The sequence below is a fragment of the Prenolepis imparis genome, unplaced genomic scaffold, assembly GCF_030444845.1.
Source record: "Prenolepis imparis isolate NDT839.2.m4 unplaced genomic scaffold, iyPreImpa1.0 SCAF_15, whole genome shotgun sequence".
Classification (NCBI taxonomy): Eukaryota; Metazoa; Arthropoda; class Insecta; order Hymenoptera; family Formicidae; genus Prenolepis; species Prenolepis imparis.
This window is the reverse complement of record NW_028141173.1, coordinates 1,376,574-1,397,811: the sequence shown is the minus strand read 5'-3', so window position 1 is coordinate 1,397,811 and position 21,238 is coordinate 1,376,574. Positions and strand designations below refer to the sequence as shown.

The 21,238-nt window shown below is 36.2% G+C and overlaps 3 protein-coding genes and 1 long non-coding RNA gene across 9 annotated transcripts in view; 2 read left to right on the top strand and 2 right to left on the bottom strand.

Moving 5' to 3' along the window:
* Nucleotides 1-1,508, bottom strand: part of LOC145946343 (uncharacterized) — a 36,660-nt gene extending 35,152 nt beyond the window's left edge. For both annotated transcript variants that reach the window (XM_083055941.1, XM_083055942.1), the window contains exon 1: nt 1,370-1,508. The gene's annotated coding sequence lies outside the window, so the exon portion shown is untranslated. The remainder of the gene's footprint in view (nt 1-1,369) is intronic.
* Nucleotides 1,509-3,119: 1,611 nt separating this feature from the next.
* LOC145946354 (uncharacterized) lies at nt 3,120-13,403 on the top strand. Of its 2 annotated transcripts, none has more exons than XM_083055975.1 (7): nt 3,120-3,477; nt 8,041-8,223; nt 8,419-8,894; nt 9,171-9,290; nt 12,129-12,595; nt 12,749-12,864; nt 12,950-13,403. In XM_083055975.1, the coding sequence occupies exons 2-7, from the start codon at nt 8,043-8,045 to the stop codon at nt 13,003-13,005; spliced, it is 1,416 nt and encodes a 471-aa protein (XP_082912101.1). In that variant the 5' UTR covers nt 3,120-3,477; nt 8,041-8,042; the 3' UTR covers nt 13,006-13,403. The 2 variants fall into 2 exon arrangements, with proteins under 2 accessions (XP_082912101.1, XP_082912102.1); XM_083055976.1 differs by having other exon boundaries at nt 3,120-3,486.
* LOC145946367 (uncharacterized) lies at nt 5,454-17,596 on the bottom strand. 3 transcript variants are annotated; one of them, XR_014427046.1, is made up of 6 exons: nt 17,464-17,596; nt 16,399-16,624; nt 8,027-8,216; nt 7,286-7,480; nt 6,934-7,032; nt 5,454-6,479 (listed from the first exon to the last, which is right to left on the bottom strand). It is a non-coding gene; the product is annotated as an uncharacterized LOC145946367 (long non-coding RNA). The 3 variants fall into 3 exon arrangements; XR_014427045.1 differs by lacking the exon at nt 17,464-17,596 and adding an exon at nt 16,797-17,067; XR_014427044.1 differs by lacking the exon at nt 17,464-17,596 and adding an exon at nt 16,881-17,066.
* Nucleotides 17,589-21,194, top strand: Idgf4 (Imaginal disc growth factor 4). Of its 2 annotated transcripts, XM_083055977.1 has the most exons (7): nt 17,589-17,717; nt 17,953-18,083; nt 18,883-19,133; nt 19,221-19,524; nt 19,642-19,804; nt 19,925-19,966; nt 20,406-21,194. In XM_083055977.1, the coding sequence occupies exons 2-7, from the start codon at nt 17,963-17,965 to the stop codon at nt 20,866-20,868; spliced, it is 1,344 nt and encodes a 447-aa protein (XP_082912103.1). In that variant the 5' UTR covers nt 17,589-17,717; nt 17,953-17,962; the 3' UTR covers nt 20,869-21,194. The 2 variants fall into 2 exon arrangements, with proteins under 2 accessions (XP_082912103.1, XP_082912104.1); XM_083055978.1 differs by lacking the exon at nt 19,925-19,966.
* Nucleotides 21,195-21,238: the final 44 nt, after the last annotated feature.

Sequence of the window (21,238 nt, the reverse complement as noted above, 5' to 3'; positions counted from 1 at the left end):
AGAGAGAGAGAGAGAGAGAGAGAGAGAGAGAGAGAGAGAGGAGATATTGTGTGACAGGATCCCGCGTTTCGTAATTATTTTGATATTATCGCGAGATGACATTGTAACTGTTTCTCTTCGCGCGGAGACTCCCGGAGACGAAGTCGTTTCACCAAGTGTTATTACTTTATTGCTTTCGATTTTCTCCCTCAAAGTGAAGGAAACATGACTCATAGCGCTGTTCCACCCAACGACTCATCCATCTTCACGGTGCACTTTTACGATACGATCAATCGTCTCCCCGGAATGCTGCGTTTCTTCCGTGGCAACTGTTTCGCGACACACTTATGTTTCCTCACCTCGCGGTTCCTGAAAATTCCGCGCTTTTGTTCCTATACGTAAAGCGATCAAGTATAGCCTCGAGCACACGTCGTCAGTCATTAGCCGAAAATGTCAATTTTTCGAAAAAATTTTCCAGGACCATTCGAGTCGTAATTTCTCCCTAGGAATGTGTTTAGTCATTCACGAAAAATGTCTCGTCATTAAATGGTCCCACTATTACGCGAGAGATCTAATTCTTCTAGAACGGTCTTTCTGATCAAATTAATCGACGGACATGAGACAATTTTTTTTTACAAAAATCGATATATTTCCGAAGATATATTATATCATCTCGCGCGCCTGTCTCGCGTCGTGTCGTACTCGTCCAAGATTTATCACGTAAGGAGCATTTTCTGCAGAGAGAAAATTTGTTCGACTCGTTCGGGAAGAAACGGGACTTTCGCGTTCGCCTTCCTCTGCGTCGCGACGGAAGCAGAAGCGCCGGCTCGACCGTCGGGCCGCGAAGGGCCACGTACCATATTCGAGGAGAGGAATCGATAGGTAGAAAACAGCCGCGATTTCGCAATCTCGAGAGAGGAGCGATCGTTGTTTTTCCGCGGAATACGCGCCGTAACGATCCTCGACTAGAGAGCGAGAAGTCGGTATTAATATATGCGGGAAGGAGGTGCAAACGGAGAGGAAGAGAAGGGGGAGGGGGGGACCGAGTAGAGATTGTTATTGCAGGAGCACTTTGATGGACCTCTCTCTCTTTCTCTTTCTCTCTCTCTTTCTCTCTCTCTCTCTCTCTCTCTCTCTCTCTCTCTCTCTCTCTCTCTCTCTCTCTCTCTCCAAGACTGAATATATATAATCCAGAGTAAAAAAAAAACCACGCGCTAAGGAGGGATTAAGCCCCCATTGAGGCTTCTGGGATATCTGACTCTAACAGGCCGAAGCCGAAGGTTCATACAGTCGGCTTCGAAGCCTTCGATCTCTCCTTCAGCGATATTAAAATATATAAAAACGCTCCTCTAAAACTCTAAATGAATAATATATTGGAAAGGTTACTCACAGCATCTCGCGGGCGGTGGCAGGCACGTCGACGAGGCACATATCCCACGACGACGGCGGCAAATTGCGAGGAGGAACGGCAGCGCAGAGCTAACGGCAGAGTCACGGTCGCACAGTCACAGGCGTTCCCGACGACACGACGACGAGGACAGGAGCAACCGGGCACAGCACTGGGGCAACACTGCACACATGTCACACTGTCACCGAGAAACTGTCGGCCGATGGCCGTTTTTGGCGGCGCGCGCGAGTCCAGGAGGCGCGGCTCTCGATTCTCGATCCTGGTCTGGCCCGACGGCTCGGCTCGTCGACGAGGAAAACCGACGCGAGAGACACACGCAGAGTCACAGAGGAGAGAACGCGCGCGCGAGGGGATGCGAGAGAGAGAGAGCGCGAGCGAACGCCAGGGGGGGAGAGAGAGGGAGAGAGAGAGAGACGATGTAGGAGAGTAGGAGGAAGGAATAAAAGCGCACGTCCGCCGTCGACGGGTTTCCTACTTCCGGTCGTTCCTTCTGTCTCTCTGCTTTTCGCGTCGACGATGCGTCGCTCTCTCTCTCTATATGTACATACACGCGATGGTCGATGCGAGGTGGACGTCCCTTTTCGTCGTCCCAAACTCCCGAGCTGCTCCGAAATCACGACACTCTCGCGCGCGCACACAGTAGCGGACACGACACACCGAGCCGATGGGCGGCGGAGAATGGGGGAGAGGAGGAGGGGGGAGGGGAAGGCGGGAAGAGAGAGCGACGCGGGTGCACGGTTTGGCGCTCTCTCTCTCTCTCTCTCTCTCTCTCTCTCTCGTACCGCACTCGCGGTTCCACGACTGCACGATGTATGTTTCCCCAAGTCCTGCGCGAGAACCGACACGATGCAAACGAGATCCCTGACTGAGCAGCCGTCGCCCGTGGAGCCTAGCCCCGACAGACAGCAGCGCCGCCAACCGTCGACGGCGCCGACGACGAAAAGTTCCTGCGCCAACTTCGTGTTGGTTGGTTCTCCCTGTCCTTCACGCGCACCATTTCCCTCTCTTTTTACCAATCTTCCCGTTGTCCGAATGTCGCCGTCGTATTTCCATTGTATTTTGAAAGACGGTATAGATGTGCCCTGCACACACGGAATGTATTTTAATAAATGAAGATGGAAAAAGATAACATAGAATAAATGTGGCATATTTTTTATGTTAATGAAAAGAACCGTCAACCGTCAAGCATTTTCGGACATGCAATGATTGTTTGAAGAATTTTTCGTATAATTCTTTTATTTGTTAATCACAGTAAACGACTCCACATGCATTAAAGTTACAACACTTGTTAAGAGCGTATTGCGAACAGAATAAGATTGAAAAATGATTGTAAAATGGAAAATTCTCTTCCTCTCTCTTTCTCTCCCTCACCCTCTCTCACTCTCTCTCTCTCTGAGAAGTGCAAGATTCAAATAACTCGTAAATAAATATAACGAATGAGAAACCTACATCTTCGCGAAAACTCACAATCAGTCCCTACACTATTCCGCCTCTATTCGTCAAATATTCGAGATATTATCTTGTAAAAGAGAAACAACGAACTGTACCTCGATCGCGCGATCTCCTCAAGATGCCGGCGTCGACGAGAAAGAATCGTCGAGAAGTTGCAGCTATCGATACTCTCGCCGCCGATAGGTCGCTCGGCGACTCGCCGCATGCTCGATCGCCATTGGTCGACGCAGCGCGTCAGCGTCAGCCGTCAGCCAGCGCCAGTCGGCCGCGGATTCCGCGGAATGTCTACGCCGCGTGCATTTCCGCTCCGCGGCGCGCGTCACTCTCGACGACGCGAGGAGTCGCCGGTCACGTTCGCGCGATAAATCGTCTCGCCCCGTGTTTTCCTCGACGGGAGTCGCGACACGCGACCCAGCCATATGCGAGCGCGACGACGACGACGACGACGACGCCACCACTAAGAGCACCACCACTACGGCTGCTACGAGGAGAAGTCGTCGAGGAGTCGCGGTCGTTCCCTCGCGCGACGCGTCATCGCCATTTCGCCAGCGACGCGGCCCCCGCGACCGACGCTGGCTAGGAGGCGGACCGGGACGCGCGATGAAGAGCTGAGTGGACGACTGGATCGGGTACACGAGGTATATATAGTATGTACATGTCACGTATTATATATATACAGCATGTAAACATATCGCGAATGACAGTTTGGAGTTGTGTCAACACGCATATGTGCGACTCCTTGTGAAGGAAATTTTTTTTCTCTGTACTTTCGATAAAGAATTCACGTTTACGATAGCGAGGATTGAGGTTATCTCGTGTAAACGAATAGTTATGATGTTTTATCGTAAAAAGATCGTTGAAAGAATTTTTTTACCTGGTGTCATTTTTATTTCATTAAACTCTGTTGTTGATTAAAACTTTAGCTAATGAGAATTGATGCTAATTCTTTTATGATCGTTGATTAATATAGTAATCTTAGTACTTGTCACATATAAAATTACTTGTTTCTCTCGGAGGAAAGAATATTTTTTTTATTACATCAGCTTATGCAATAAGCGTTCATTAATTCTCAGAAGTGTATAAAATATTCTTACGTGCAAAGTATTTATGATTCTCATTTCAGAGCATTACGTTAATGTACATTTCTCTAATAAAAGTATATATTTTTCATGTCTCTTGCATTATATTTATAATAATGCGCGCTTTTATTAGTTCTATCTTTTTAATAATCGCTTAAACAGCCATTTACACTAATGAGAATTAAAGTTAATTTTGCAGAGTGGTGCATCAAGAATTTCATTCCGCGTATAAATAAAAATGAACGCATATGATCGTCGAGGATTTTTTTTCTTTTTTTTTAACACGATTACGCTAAATCATCATATTTACTATTAATGCATGTAAAATGAAATATTCGCGGTGTGCTTATTATTCGCGATTACAACGTAGATTACAACGATAATGTTGACAGAGTGTCGGGAAGATCGACGACGGCTTCGGGGGACGAAACGTCATCCACGCGATTCCACGTGTACGTTGTAAACTCCTCCGGCGTCCGTTTAGGGAATTTTCGTTCGGATTGCCTGTCTGCCGCACTCGGGATGATCGACAAAGACACGCGACTTGTCTACGTGTCTCGTTACCTCCCGTTAATGGTCGTGTGATTAAAAAATCTGACGCGATTAAAAAATTCCACGCGATAAACCTCTTTAACTGCATACGGTTTCACAAAAAATCAATCTCATTTTCACAATTCGATAAAACGTATTTATAAGTAGTAAATATTAGATATTTATATAAGAGAGATTATTCAAGATTTATAAATATTAGATAAAAATATATATCACGTTCAAGTGTAAAATGTTACAAGAATTGTAATCAAACATGTTTATGCAGTATAAATATACGTAGTTTCTTCTACATGTGAAAGAACAGCATGATAAACATTTATTAATAAACATAAATTAATATTTATTATTTATACGGTATCAATATTTTCGTTGTGAAAGATATTATTGGAATAATTATTGAAGAATTTCCGATATTTAAATTCCCATAAAAATGGATTTATGAATTGGAGAGCTCTTTAATCCTTTAATTAAAATAAAAAAACGTCTCTTAAGCACTGTGTTATAATATTTATAAGTTTTTATACTTTTAATATATATTGGATTTTTTAAAAATCAATTTTAAACTAAATTATCTGTCTCTTAAGTATGGAATTAAGAGTTTTATAGTTTCTCATTTTTTAATTTTGTGCACCAGTAGTCTATAGTTACTGCATCACAGAATTAAGAAATATTATTTGAATAATCTATTCACGGTAGTAATATTATGTCAATTGGTCTGTTCTTAGTTTTTATGCTTCGTAGAATTAATAATAGAGCAAATCGGAAAAAAAGATGAAAGAAGAAAGTTAAAAATACAGAGGAATGATACATGCGATGCGAATAAACTTAATATAAGTGTCTAATTGGCATATATAAGATAATCCTACCTATTGCATAAGTATAAGGAAAAATATATTATTTTGTCGGAAATTGTAGGAAAAAAAGAGAGATAAATAATGTTACGCATCAAAAGTATACTCAATGCAGAAAACTTCTGTCAGTTACAAATGATACTTCTTGGGAATACTAACAATAAGATTATCTTTAACTTTTAAAATTACTATTGCGAGACACAATCGACGAATAAATGAATTCTTGTTGCACCAGTAAAAATTTCACTCATTTTGTTGACGTAAAAAATCGCATATACTTCTAGGTTGCATTAATTATTGATACTTATGCAGAGAGATTCGGGAGAAAATATGTGCTTTGTGTTGATAAATTATAGACTTTCAATTAAATATATACATATAGATATATGTATGTATATGATTCAATAATGGGTATCTTAATATTGCAACAAATCTTATTGTACAATACTCGCGCTTTGATGCGATTGTATTATCGCAATAATTCCTCGGTATAGACATTCTGCGGTCAATCCAGTATTACAGTGTCAACAGTTAACAATAATGTCAACAGTTTATAGTATGGATATACATATGTACACGCGCGCGATATTTGCTTGCGGTGTTTGGAATCGTAACATTTCCGTATCTGTCGTACAAGAAATATTAGCGGCACATTTGCATTTTACAAGCATAATTTATATGCATTAATTTAATGATTAGCATAGATTGACAATGTCGCTCGTTATTATTTGATTAATTGTATCGTTAAAATATTCGAGATTTCGATAAACATGCAGAATTCGATTGAAATGATAGTTTCTTCTTCTTCTGTTAAGAATTAATTCTGGAATCCGCGGAGGAGGCATTTGTATTTTCTGCCAGATTACCCTGTGTATACGTAATCAAGGATTCACTATTCCGTGAATACCCGGCATGTGGCGGGATGCCAGAGGCATGCGAGGCCGAATCCGCTTGCGAGAGAGCGTCACGTTTTCCGTGCGAATGGTACACGTGCGTCGTCGTTTGTCGTCTCCGTCGTCATCGTCGTCCTCGTCGTCCTCGTCGTAAATGAAACAAGACTCGCATCGCGCGTGCTCGGAAATGTCAGTGAACTCGAATCCAGCTGCTAAGTAGCCAACTACCCCGCTGCGTCACCTCCCCGCTTTTCCTTCCCTTGTGCTGTACGGTGAAAATTCTCATTAATTCGCCCGTGAGTCGGAAAAGGAATGCGAGGCGACCCGATAAAAGGTAGACGAATTAAAATGAATTGAAAGAAATCCGTCTCTGCTAAATGAGATACTTAATCCTCGTGATCGGCGACTGATTTATAACAAAGTGGCCAAAGTTCTCTCAAGTCTTACACTGACGTAATAAATTGTTTGGCTTGTCAATCTATTTATCAATCAATGTAATTTACCGTAGTTTATATGTATATTTATTATAAATAATTTTTATCTTAATTATATTGATACTATAAAATCGTGGAGGCATTTTATGACTAAAAGAATTGGAGACAATCCCCTTTCATGAATTTGTATCTAATCTTCGAGAAATTGGAAAAAATTTAGAGAAATTTTATCTTTGACATGACAAAATAAATACCTTTCATTGAAAAGCTTAGTAATTTACTTACAATCTTGTTTCTAATTCATTTTGATGACTGAACTTTGATGACTTCCATTTTGATATCCGAAAACTCTACTGTCCAGATTTATTTTTTGCCAACGATATCCTATGAAAATAAATAAAGATGTTTGAACCATTTTACGTATTTTTTCTTTTTTGAAAAAGAATTTATTTCGAGAAAAAAATAAACCAAATATTTCGATTGTTTTACGCAAAAACAAAAAGAAAAATTTCTTGTTATTTTATAGAAGAAAAAAAATTGAAAAATATATGTATAATATTTTGCATTTTATTTTATATTTTGTGTGAAAGGAATAAATATATATAATACAATTTATAAATCAAAGCTAGATACGTACAGATATATGTGTCGTGAACAAGGTGGAATTATGCAAATACAATTATTTTATCTCTTCTCGCTGCTTCATCTCGTTTAGCATTTTTGTTCTCTGTTCGATCGTTATTGCTTCTGATAGATAATTTATTATATTTCAAAACTCGAACTTTACATATGTGATAGACTGTCTCCAGTATGTAGACATTATTAAAAATTTCTGAAACAGAAGAGAAAATAAACAATTATAATATATATATATTATATTATAATATTAATTAGATAGAGAATAACGGTAGATGTGTAAGCATAACATTAACGTTCAACAACATATCTCTGTCTATATTGTGTTTATGTTTGAGAATATTGTTATGCTTTAATGTATTTTTATCTTTGCTCATGGTCCTTGATTTTTGTGTGTTAATCCTGACAAACAAATTTTATTAGTCATTGGCTAACTGCCTTAGCACGAGTATAGAAAATCAAGAGTTTTAGCTCAAATGATTGCTCCTCGCAAGATAAAAATTAAGAAAAGTTTGTATCTTTTTTTCATTAGTACGATTAGAGTAGAATTTAATTACATTTTATGAATATTGTATTAATATACATTTCAATAGATGAACGGTGATAATGTAAGCGAAGTATCTATCACATTACGTTATACATCACGTTAAATCACATGTATCATTTCATGACGCAGTATATCGATATGATTCCGCGCATAAATCCCGATTGTTTTCACAAGAGATAATGCAAGAAAATGTACCTTATTGTCAACAGGGATGAGCGGTTCGCTGCTTGGCAGGGGCCGAGGTGGCCGCCTGGCCCTATATGGAGGCTGCGGAGTGGCGATTCTCTTGCTGTTTCTCCTTTATCGTGCCGCCAGCTCGGAGATGGCCAGGCTACGGGAACTCCACGAACAATGCGCTCATCAGCAGGAGGCTCTTGCCGCTCAACTGCAAGGTAAGCGTAATATAATATTAGAAACGGATACGTGCTGCATTAAAGGATTCACAGTTGCTAATATTTGATTCAATGTTGTACCCTTTGGGACCTTAGTCACTATTTATTTCATAAATTGATGAATTTATTGTGAAAAGTATTTTTTCGTTCACATATTCGATGCACAACAAGATAATTGGTACATGTCCTTTCTAGTTATATTCGAGTACAAAGTTCGGCTGGAGAAGTCCTTGGCCGAGGAGAAGAGCTCTAACGCCGCGGTGAAGCAAGAACTGCAGCAGCGCGCATCGCGGGAAAAATCCTTGCGTGATAAGGATAGCATAGAGGCGATGCGAAGATTCGATTCGCTTCAGCAGTCCTATCAGCTCCTGCAGACGGAACATCAGGATCTAAAGGACGAGTGTAAAAAACACGAGAAGCAGGCACTGGATGAGACCAAAAAATTGGAAACGACGCTGCAGGACCTACGTGCTCGCCTCCGGCAGGCGGAAGAGAACAGAGAGAAACCTCTGGAGCATTTGAAGACCAAGTACACAGAATTACAAAATGAGAACACTAAGCTTGAGGAAAAGTACAATAAACTGATGGCAGTACACGGCAATAGCGATAGCACCATCGATCATCTTAGAAAGCAAGTTTTTCAGCTCCAGCGCGAATTGGAAAGCGCCAAGGTACATATTTTTTCTTCGATATAAATACATATGTAATATGTAAGTTTACCATTTACAATATGTATAAAATAAGTAATGCCTTAAGATAGTTATAATTGCATCTTATAGAGTACAAAAGTTATAAATAGAACATGATTATACATTATACTTATTGGCAAGGTCAGTATTATTTTTCGTTTCCTTTCAAATATTCAAGATTAAGTTCAAAGATAAAAAGAATTATACGTAAAATTAAAGATCCGTAAGTATTATGATTGTGTTATCATGTTTTTTCAGATGACCTACAGGAAAAGCACATCTCCTGATCCGGTGCCGATACTTCCTCGGGCGTCGGCGCCACAGACAGCATTGCAGAAGGAGAATTCGCAACCGATTTCGGCACCGCAACCACAACAGGTAAGTCCGCTGCGGCCACTATACGCACCTCACAACTATCGCGCGGACAGAAAACCAGCTCCCTCGGAAGACAAAACATTGAACGAGATTGCCAACGAACCGAACAACAACACTAGATTCGTCCAAACGAATGACAACATCGTTCCAATTGAAAAAAAGATCGAGGAGCTCTCGGCTAACGACTTGCAAAAACTGCAAGGAAATGTTGTCGAGCGTCCAAATATAAAGGGCGTAGACGAGAACCTTCTCGACGAGGAGCAATGGAAACAGGTAATGTCGCCACCGCTGAATCGAGAGGACAACAATGGCCTGAGCAATAACGGCAATCAAGCGATGTCGGGCTCGCAAGCCGAACAACCGTTAACACAACTTGCCATCAAGAAAGCGTCCACGACCGCATCTAGTCGAGTGATCAGTATCAAAGCTCGCGTGGAGTATGACGAATTGCAGGCTTTGCAGGAAAGAGTAAACGGGATCTTCGACCATAATATACCCCGTCACGAAATTCATTAAATTTTGAATTTAATATTACTCACTTATAGTTGGTCTGTTTTCAATTTGTATCAGGCATTGCAATATCAGTTTTTTAACAGTTTTTTAACAGTTAATAATTCGTGAGTTGTATAAAAGATTGATTCTTGTTATGTAATATAATTTTATAAAATTTTTTTACTGTTATTAATTATATTATAATAATTATAATATAATTATTATAATATAAATTAACATCTTGCTATTATAATTTTTATAACAGTAATTATAATAATTATATTATAATTATTGTTATAATAATTATAATAGCAAGATGTTAATTATATATTAACAGTAATTATTTCTTAATCGACATGATATACAATGATTATATTAAAACAATTAATAAACTATGACATAAAATGATTTACACAATTATTTTTGTTTAATTTTTTTTACACAATAACTGACGGATAATCACTAATAACATGAGTTAAGAATATTTAATTGGTTTAAATCAGTGGTTACTATTATTTTATTCTCTAAATCAACTAGATTTTTTATAAACCAGGACGTTGGCAAATATATTTTGGGACTAATTGTTCTTTTCTCTAATAGTAGTAATAGTAGTTTTATCTGCTTTTATAGATATATTGATTATATAGATATTGTCGATGTAGGATTAAAACAGGAAAAAAAAGAGTAAAGTTCTTCTATTTTCCTACTAAAACTTTCTCAAAATATAATTGTTTCTTTCTTGGAACTCTGTAATCTCTCTCTACTACTGCCTTAAATCAGACACGTAACAGAATTTGTTCTTGATAAATGAATAATATATATATATATATAAAACCAATGCGCAGGAACTCTATGTATATTTAAATCGAGATTATATATTATTTACTTTGAATCGTGCTATATTATATTTTTTCTGTTTACTGCTTAAAGTTGAAGTAATTCTTATTGTAAATTGCATTTATTGCATACACATGTAGAGTTTGTTCTAGATGTCTGCTTTTGGAGGATATGTGACGAGGTAATAGATGTAATTCAAATAATTTTATTCGCGTCGCACACGTGATAAAAATGACATATATACTAATATTATTTATTAATAGTATTTGTGCATTAATTATTGCAGCAACAAATCCGTCTTTAAAGAACGTTTAACTTTTCATGTTTAAAATACACATGTACACGTACATCTGCACTTATAACTCATACTATTGATATTAATGCAATTTTGAAAATGAATGCTTTTAATACTGCAATATTGCGAAAATTCCAAATCGTATAAGAGAGACCTTATAAATTTTATAAACAATAATTTTTATTAAATTATTAATTATATTCATTTATTAATTACTAAGTACATTTAGCAAGACACTTTCTAAAAGTTGATCTATTCTTAGAGGTGTCTTTAGGGGTTTTTATTTTTTTTTTTTGCTACTGTATTTTTTTTGTTGGCACAGTTTTGTAGATATGTAATTTTTGTTAATATGTAATTCTGGTAATTCACGAACAAATGTGATCGGACGTTTAAATATAAAGATTCTATTTGTATACATATATAATTTCCTTGAGCAATGTTTTTTTCGCGATATTTTTGCAAGGCTTATTTCTATTAGGATGAATATGACATATTTTTATACATATATAATGGCTCGTGAATCGTCCTGAATGTGCCTGTAAATCTGTGTTCTATAAATGCATTAATAAATTGTTATTATGTTTATCTGCTTGTATTTTTATTGGCAACCTCTTAACAACCTAACTATTATTAACTAATATTAACTTTTGCGTCACATCTTTATTGTAGCGTTAGTTGATTTACATTGCATAAGACTGAATCTATTACTTTTACCAAGCTAAAGAATGCTCGAGAATTTGTTAAACTGCGAAAAAAGCTTGTACTTATTTATGTAACGCGTAGTACAGCTTCTCTTCTACTGCATTTTTATTGCTAAATAATGTAACTTTTAACCTCGGATCTTATATAATATTTCAAGTTGCTATATCATGCACTGCACTTACAGCTTTGTAGATCTACTACTACTATCAACTATTTGATAAATTGCTAATTGAATGATTTGAGAATAAATAATTTTTCTCTTTGTACAATTACTTGTGTACATTGTTTGAATTAGAGAGATGCAATAAAAATAAAGCTTTACTGATGTCAAATATATTATCAGGAAGAAAACTAAAAATATTGCAATTCCCGAGCTGTTCCTGCGTAGCAAATCAGCAATTAATTTTAAAGGCACAACTCCTTCGTTTCAGTAATACTATTGTACATTTATTGAAAGATGACAACTGTCATTACAACCGTATAATTCAATATAATCTTGTGAAAATTTTTTTCAGAATGCGGCGCGCGATTTCGCGAGTTCGCGAAAAATGGAAAACTCTACCGTAGCGAACAACGCTAATTTGGTATCGCCGTCTTCAATCGACAAGGTCGCACCGCTACCAGCCAGACCGCTGTCAAAGGTCAAATTGCCGGTTGGCGTATTGCCGATTCCAGAGATTATCGAGCAGAAGATCGACCACGAAGAGAAACGTCAGGAGGAGATCCGAAAGCGAGATGACGCTCACAATAATTTGCAACCGCCACCTCAGCTTCCAAAACTCGCTCCAGCGGACAGCAAGGAGGAAAAGGAACCGATCGTCGAAGCCGGCAATCTCGACCCTCCGTTCGTCGCGAATCCTCCCGCTCCGCGATCGCGACACGTTGGCGATCAGATCGTCGAGAGGAGAGCGAACGACGCTTTGTTTAGAGTAGGAGTACAGGAGATAGGCGAGGAATTCAATCAGTTGGGTCGTGTTCCTGGGTGAGTCTTAGCTCTTTTTCTTTCCAATTAATACTTATATAATGAAATTCTATTTAATTCTAATTTATATATTTCTAAAGTATTCACACATATTTGATCAACAAATCTATAAATCAATCAACAAATCGTTATAAATAATTTTTCTGATTTTAGATTGGATGATGGACAAGCTAACGGCGGCGACGATCAGTACGATGGTGGCGATTATGACAAGGAGCCGCAACAAAAGAACGATATTCATTTGGCGGAGGGCGAGGATGAGGGGGAAGGTAATTTAATGAGACCGATCGAATAAGAGAGAACGCGCGATTCAGAAGTCACGATCCTGAAATTATTCTCGTATCTGAATTTCAGACGAGGGCGACATGCTCGAGTATCCACATAATGTGAAGCAAGGTAAGCGGGAATAAAGTCAACATCATCGTTCGAAAGATTTTTAAGCGACCGACGATCGGGTTCTACGAGTGGAAAACGCCTAAAAAATAATTAGTCGACCTGACCTAACTTGACCAATGTTCAAAATCGTCCCTGGTTTCATCCGCGAAGAATACTTATTATGTATTATAATTTGTATGAGTCATTCAATGATTATCTCGCGAGAAGAGTTAGAGAGAACATGATACTTTATCTTCATTCTTCGTTGCGAAAACTTTCGCATGAAATTTTAGATGTATGATAGTATATATATACAATGCATATACATATATCGTCAACAGCATTTGAGTGTTTGACGAAGGTTACGCGGTTCTAATAAATCTTTTCCTGAGAATTCAATGCGAAACGCAAACTCTCGAATAAGAAAAGAGAACGAGATAGATTGTATTTTTCTAGATTAAAATGCAGAGCGGAGGCGCACGGAGTGAAATACATCAGGAGTGACTTAATCGCACTCATTATTTAAGACACTCGTGACTTTGTTATTAGTACAAGTGCGTTAAGTTGGGCTTGTATTGCACTATAGCAGAGCTAACTTTACTTATGCGAATATATACGGACTCGATTAATAACCACTAGAAAATTAAATTAGAAAAATGTTTTATCTAATAAATAATGAAGCTGGTCGCAATGACTTCTTTTTACATTAATTCTAAAATGTTCATGCGACTCAGGGTACAGATGGTGATGTTGGTCTATTTACTACTTGTATTGTACAAATGCACAAAATGCAGAATGTATAAATGTAAATATTTTGTATAAATGTAAATAAAAGTTTGGGAGATTCTCCGCCCAATCTTCTTTTTACATTTAAAAATTGTTATTATCGTTAGAAAAGAGATCTCTCATAATACATTGTAGATTATCAACAGTAGAGTTATGTGATCTTGCGTAATGCAAAGTTATCTCTGCTATTGCAATCCAATCCAAACCTTTTCATGATACCCATTATCATGGCGACAATCGATTTTCTCAATTTCATTAAGAGAGTTTACATTAGTTATTGACTTATCGTCAACAAATTCTTTTAATTGTTTTTCTTTTTATCAATATCCGTTGTCGCTAACAATTATAAATTGTCGGTTTTTACCAATAAAGTGGTTAAAAATAAATGTATTGTTAAATTGACATATATATAAATAAATTGAGTGAATATCGTCAAGTTAACATTCGTTAATGAACTTGATTAAATCTAGCAAATCGTGGAAGAGTGATCAGCAATATTCGCGTTTTATTTATTTTATTCTTGCCCCGATAATTTTAAAAATTATGATTCAACTGTTAAAAATAATTATTTTAAGCAGTTCACATATATACGACGAGCATAGCGTAATATTTTGTTATAGTTTAGAGATACAGTTATATATATACGTATACAGAGAGAGGCGTTGTAAATGTATTATACATAATGTTCTTTTCATAATAAAAGTGATTTAAAAAAACAGACTTTTCATCTATTTTTTATCTTTTTAAAATGCTTTTCTACGGTAAATCGGTAAATTTCCATCGACAAATCTGTTCCTTTTAAAGTATCTTAATATGAGTTATGGCCCAACAATCATACATTTGTCTCGAACTATACGATAACATATATGTATTATCAATAAAACAAACTCAAGACTGAGCTATTAATGATTTTCACATAACACGTACATTGCCGACGTGATCGATTTCTTCTAATGGAAAAAAACTTAAAACAAATCTCTTTGTGAACTAAATTTTAATTGAGACAACTAGATAACAAAACTTTTCCAACTAATTTTAGATAGAGTTTATATAATTTTAATTTGGTTTTATAGAGTTTTAAAAAGATATATGATACTAAAAATTGAGAAGAAGGAAGAGAACAATAAATGTGATAAATAATAACTTCTGCTATTTTCGTTAAGGAAAAATTGACTCTAGATTGGTAAAGAATTATTAAAAAGTAGGACGCCCTATTTATTTTATAAAAATAAAACTTGGTTACTAAATAACTTTTTTATCATTTAGAGAATAAGGTCGTAGCTATCGGAGCACAGAATAAATAATGTATCATATTAGACGTTGTTTGTTGGCTATTCTGATTCATATGACCATTACATAAGCAACACTAACGTCTTCCATCTCCCTATCGATTCCTGGAACCGATATACATGTTAATATGCTAAAAGCGTTTCACATGTCTCATTTGCGCATTGCAGAAAACTATTGTCTTTGCAACTGGAAAAATAAAATATAACCGAATTTATCAGATGTTTTAATGAAAAAACTCTGAAATATAATATTGATAATATATATTTTTTCTTTTTTTTTATTCTGAATTCTTTATATTAAATATATTTTTTCAATATATATTCTTTCTAAAAAATAAATAACATTAAAAAATAACTGTCCGAAAATGCAAACGTAATTTATAAAATTTTTTCTCTATTTTCTGTTTAATTTTTTTAGAGTTTTTTCTAGAAAATACATTTATTAATAAACTCATTCTCGATATAAATACATCTCTTTGTGTATTTGATGATAAATTATAGAACAAGCATCCTCTCGTAACAATTGCAAAGAGTTTTCAATTCTTTTTTTGCAAATGCAAACATTATATTTATCCTGTGCTGTTATATTAACTAATGTGGAAATATTTTTTCGATATTGTATCTCGTTTACTAGTATATAAAAAATATATAGGATTGTTTGTGTATTTGCTTTCACATTTCTCGCCCAAGATGTAAGAAAGATCATTTATTTACTTTAACCTTTTACCCGTGTTATCACCGCAGACCTTATTCTCGATGAACCACGGTCAGTCAGACAAGCTTTTATAGCGGAATCAAGAACGCAAACACACTCTAGATTCGCTCGTGCATGATCGTCATTTTAATCTTTTTCAACTCGATAATTCCCCTTGGCTAACAAATGTTCTGTATTAGTAATTCGCTTGCCTAGAGTTCGTGCTATTCAACGAATATCCAACGAATATAAAAGAAAAGAACTTACACGAATAAAATTTTTAATTTTGCAACAATTCAATTAAAAAGTTTTGTTTTATCGAATTATGTGTACCTCAGAAAAATTTATTAGGTTTCAAAACATTTACGTATATATATCATATTTCTATTTAAAAGAATTGATATAAAAATGTAAAAAAATATATTATCAGAACTACTTTTATAAACTTTATAATCTTAAATTTAAAAAATTAAGAAGCATTTTTATTTAGATAAATCTCATGAAAATAATATTTAATATGAGTATAAAAATTATTTGTGTTATGTTATATATACATATATATATATATATATATATATATATATATATATATATATATATATACACGTTTGTATTACGTTATTCGTAAAAGAACTAATGTTAAAAATAAAGTACGTTACCTTTTGTAGAATATTTTTCATAAGCCTGCTGCGTTTTTGAGTGAAATCGCTGACAAATAATAATATTCGGCAATGCTCGGAAAGGATGTTCTTGTCACGGTATGTCTGTTTATACGAATATACTAAATTGTCGTGTCCAATTATCCTCTTACTAGCCTCTTCGGAAAGATTAGAAGAACTCACGTATCAGCAATTTTCGTCCAAGGATGCGCGTTGAATTACTTCTCTGTAAAAAATTAATAAATTAATAGATGAATTAACTGAATAAATAGATGGATTGACAAATGTCTATTTCGTTTTAAATTATGCTCGAATATTTAATATTCGAAATATTTGGAAATTCATAAAAGTCAAATATTAAATGTGAATTAAAATGAAAGTAACGTAATTATTAATACCAAATATAATAAATATCACAATTGTTGAACACGAAAATTAAGAATTTATCTTTGTGAAAGAAATTTCGATATCTTATAATTCACCTATATTTTTTAGCAAAATATATTTCGAGTCTATACGTTTGTAATTGTTCGCTGCACTAGCTTTAATTCTTGTTCGCGTTAACACCGCGTTAATGTTACTTGCAAATCAGAAGGCATGTGTAAATGCGTGCGAGTTTTATACGCTCGAAACGTCTCAGAATAAAACCGGGAAACCACGGAGATTACGTTTATGTATGCGTCGGCAAGCGATCCTTCAAGATCTACAGAGATAAAGCCTCGCTCTAAAAAATCAATATCTTTTCGAGGACAGAGATGTACAAGATGTCGCAATGGATTTCTTACTTTATGAATATATGTTCCTCTCTTCTCGTATACTGAGATCGAATTTTATGAATAATTTCGATGCATTTATTCATAAGTTTTACGAATAAATTTTACAAAGAAATGCATTCTCGAAAAGTAGAACATATGAATCAGATGTCTCGTTTTCTAAGAATAAAAAGGAACGCCAATAAACTTATTTTCCGGTTATCGCTTAATTTGAGGAAAAACGCGCGTTAATTGCTAATAATACGAATAATATTGATAGCTCAATCGTTTGGTATCGGTTCATCTCTCATACTTTCTCGCAACCTCCGACCTTGAGTCGCTTAGTGTGTGTTTTGACTGTCGTCTGACGAATTCTCGCGCGACGCACCTCGGCTGCTGTCATATATCGTACATATACGTACATGTACCAATACGCGGTGACGAACGATCACGGGACTGACGTAATATCAGCTGGACCCCACTACTTATGTACCGAAGATCGGATCGAGGTTTATAGTTCCTGACGAAGAGCAATAACGCGCCAGTACGCTCCTTTCGTTACAGAAGGTAAGACGCGAAAGAAAAACGTTTGAAATCATCAAGTATTAAATAGAAGACGCTACATTTCGAAAACACAGTCGTAATATTACTGTGGCTAAAATATTTCGATTCGGTTTTGACAAAATTATAAAAAATTAAGTGTCTTCACATTAATCATTATTAATTGACGCGTCGCACAGTAGAGTCGACTTAATATTGATCAAATTTAAGACGATTAATTAATTACATGTTATAATTCCAGACAACGGAGGATGAAGACGTTATTGTCAGTCGCTCTCGCGGTGCTATGTATCCAGGCGGTGTTCGGCGCAGATCCTCACGAGCATTCCAAGGTGGTCTGCTATTGGAATAGTACCGCCTATGAAAGACAAGGTGGGCCGCTTTTACTACTTGTATCATTCACATTCACACGAAATTGATTAGAAAATCATTTATGAACTTGTCCGTTAAGTCGCTTTTTGAGAAATTAAAAACTTTAGCAAACGTGTCATAAATAAACGTGAAAAACGTTCCTTGTAAAAAAAGACTTGGTAATACGACATTATATAAGAATAGCGTAAAAGTTGTGAAATTAAAAAATTTCCATTATACTATCTTAGATGTAGGAAACATAATTAAAAAAACAATTTTTTATATTGACTCCAAAATATCGCTTAAGGAGAGATAATTTTCTGCTTGCTTATTGCTTTTCAAATTTTATTGCGTGAGATTAAGTGGACAAACAATCAAATATAATTTTTATAAATTCAAATTTGATTGAGAATATAATAGATGTAAAGAACGTTATATCAACGCGACATTGTTATTTTAATTTTCAAAAACCATCTTTCTCACTTTGAAATCTCTCTTTAACAATCTCTGTTATATAATTATTTTTTACATGTTCTTTTACATGTTTCTTAAGATATTAAAAGTGGTAACTCATCGACTATATATATATATATATATATACATTGAAGCTCCGGTCTGTATTTACTAGAGTTTTTGTCATACTTGTGCTATGACGAATGTTAAGGTCAAGCAAATGGCAATGTAAATTCAACATACATATTCCACGTGGAAACTCATAATTGAAAGATAATATTACACATTTCTTTGTTTAGTATTGTAAATTAATTATTATTTACCAAAAATTCGAAATATGCATAAATTTGCTTCATTTCCTTTATAGGTCCAGCAAAGTTTCAACTTGACGACGTCAGATCAGCCTTATCTCTTTGCACTCACTTGGTCTATGGATACGCTCACATCAATAACGATTTTGAGATTATTCCTGGCTCGCCGAATTTGGATACTGGAACGGGCTACTCTTTTTACAAACTCACCACGCAGCTGAAGCGATCGTTCCCCGATTTAAAGGTCTACCTGAGTGTCGGAGGAAATTCAGATCCTTATGACGAGGAACACAAGTACCTTGCATTGGTGAGTACAATTTTATTACAATAATCAAATAAAATTGTGATAAAAATAAATAAAATAATTTAAAAAATTTGCCTGGAATTTTGACAGACCGAGACTTCGGAAGGCAGAACGAAATTCATCAATTCCGTTAATCGTCTGTTGAACGACTACGACTTTGATGGAATCGATCTGGCATGGCAGTTTCCACTAGTCAAGCCCAAGAAGCAGCGCGGCACTTTAGGTTCTCTTTGGCATGGCCTCAAGAAGAAATTGGGTTATGGAAAATTCAAGGATGAGAAGGAGCAGGAACATCGTGACGGCTTCACCATCTTGGTCCGTGACCTCAAGACGCAACTTAGGCCGAGATTCAAGTCTCTGACCGTCACGGTGTTGCCCCACGTCAACGCTAGCGGTTAGTATATCTTGTAACGCACACAAATCTAATAACATTAAAATAACATTATTAATAATAGAGTTAGTATTATCACGAGATATTTATTCATATAATTCATATGTTTCTTTTTAACAGTCTACTACGACACCAGATTGTTAGCGCCGAACATCGAAGCCGTGCATCTTTTCGCTTTCGATCAAAAGACACCGGAACTCAACCCGAAGGAGGCAGACTACCCGGCACCGATCTACGGCAGTTACGGACGCGTGGTGGATGACAATGTCGACAGCGCGACAAGGTAAACCTATTTCCCTCCCTCATCCATCCCCACCCATATCCATTATTTACGCATCCTCAAATTTTTATTTTTGCAATATACATATATTTTAATATGTGTAATACAATCAATTTATGACAGCTGGGGACACGTTGGGCATGACAATATTGATGCTGCGGCAAGGTAAACCTATCTACCTTTTTCCCACGTTATTTTTCCGCATTCTCATATAATATAATTTAACATATACAAAGCGTAGCATATACAAAAAAAATTTACAACCCCTATTTCATTAATTTTTTAAATATTGATTATTTTCTCGTGAGATTTGAATTCTACTTCCTTTCTCATGTATAATTTATAAATTGAATTTATCATAATACATAATTTATTTCATTTATCCAATTACTGCTTCTAATTATTGCCTATACCTTAACATTTATTAATAACATTAATGGAAATATCTCAAATCGATTACGAATTCAGGTATAAATGTTTCTAATACTCACTCTTTCTTTTTTTATCTTTGTAAACCCTCTCTTTGTTTATTAAATCCGGAAAGATTCTGTACTTTGTTTTTTTCTTTACACAATCCACTAAAAAATAATCTGTAACTCTACAGATACTGGTTGGAGAACGGCATCCCTGGCAGCAAGATTGTCGTCGGCATTCCCACATTCGCTCGCACGTGGAAATTGACGGCCGATAGCCAGATTTCCGGCGTGCCGCCTATCGTGGTTGATGGTCCGGGTGCCCCTGGACCCCATACCAACGAACCGGGACTGCTCTCGTACGCTGAGATATGTGCCAAGCTGACCGAACACGCAGCGGGACGACTGCGACGTGTCAGCGATCCATCCAAGAAGTACGGCAGCTACGCTTATCAGTCTTACAACCCCGACATCGGAGCGGAGGGACTCTGGGCCGGTTACGAGGATCCGGATACTGCTGGCCACAAGGCTGCCTTCGTGAAATCCAAGGGACTCGGCGGTGTAGCGATCGTGGATCTATCCCTCGATGATTTCCGAGGTGTTTGCACCGGCGACAAGTACCCTATTATCAAAGGAGCTAAATACAAGTTGTAAAATTGAGGGAGGACCGACATCCGATTGAAACAGTCGAAACAGATTGCAAAATTTAAATGCAATTGATAAGTATTCAATTATTATATTCGGCTGAAAAGAATTTTTTGTTTGTCTTGAAAATACTTTGAATGATTGTTGTCGCTGTTAACAAACAGCGACAACAAGTTATATTTGTATACATTGTCCGACGAGCAAAAACTATCGAGATTTTTTTAATGAGAAAGAAACTTTTTAACGAGAGAATTTTAACGAAAATTGTAATACCGCTGTTCTATATACATTGTCTGCAATGGTAATAAAAATAGCGACGCTTTCTTATTATTCAAGGAGTTCATTCAAGTTCATTTCTTCATCCCTAATTATTTTCGAG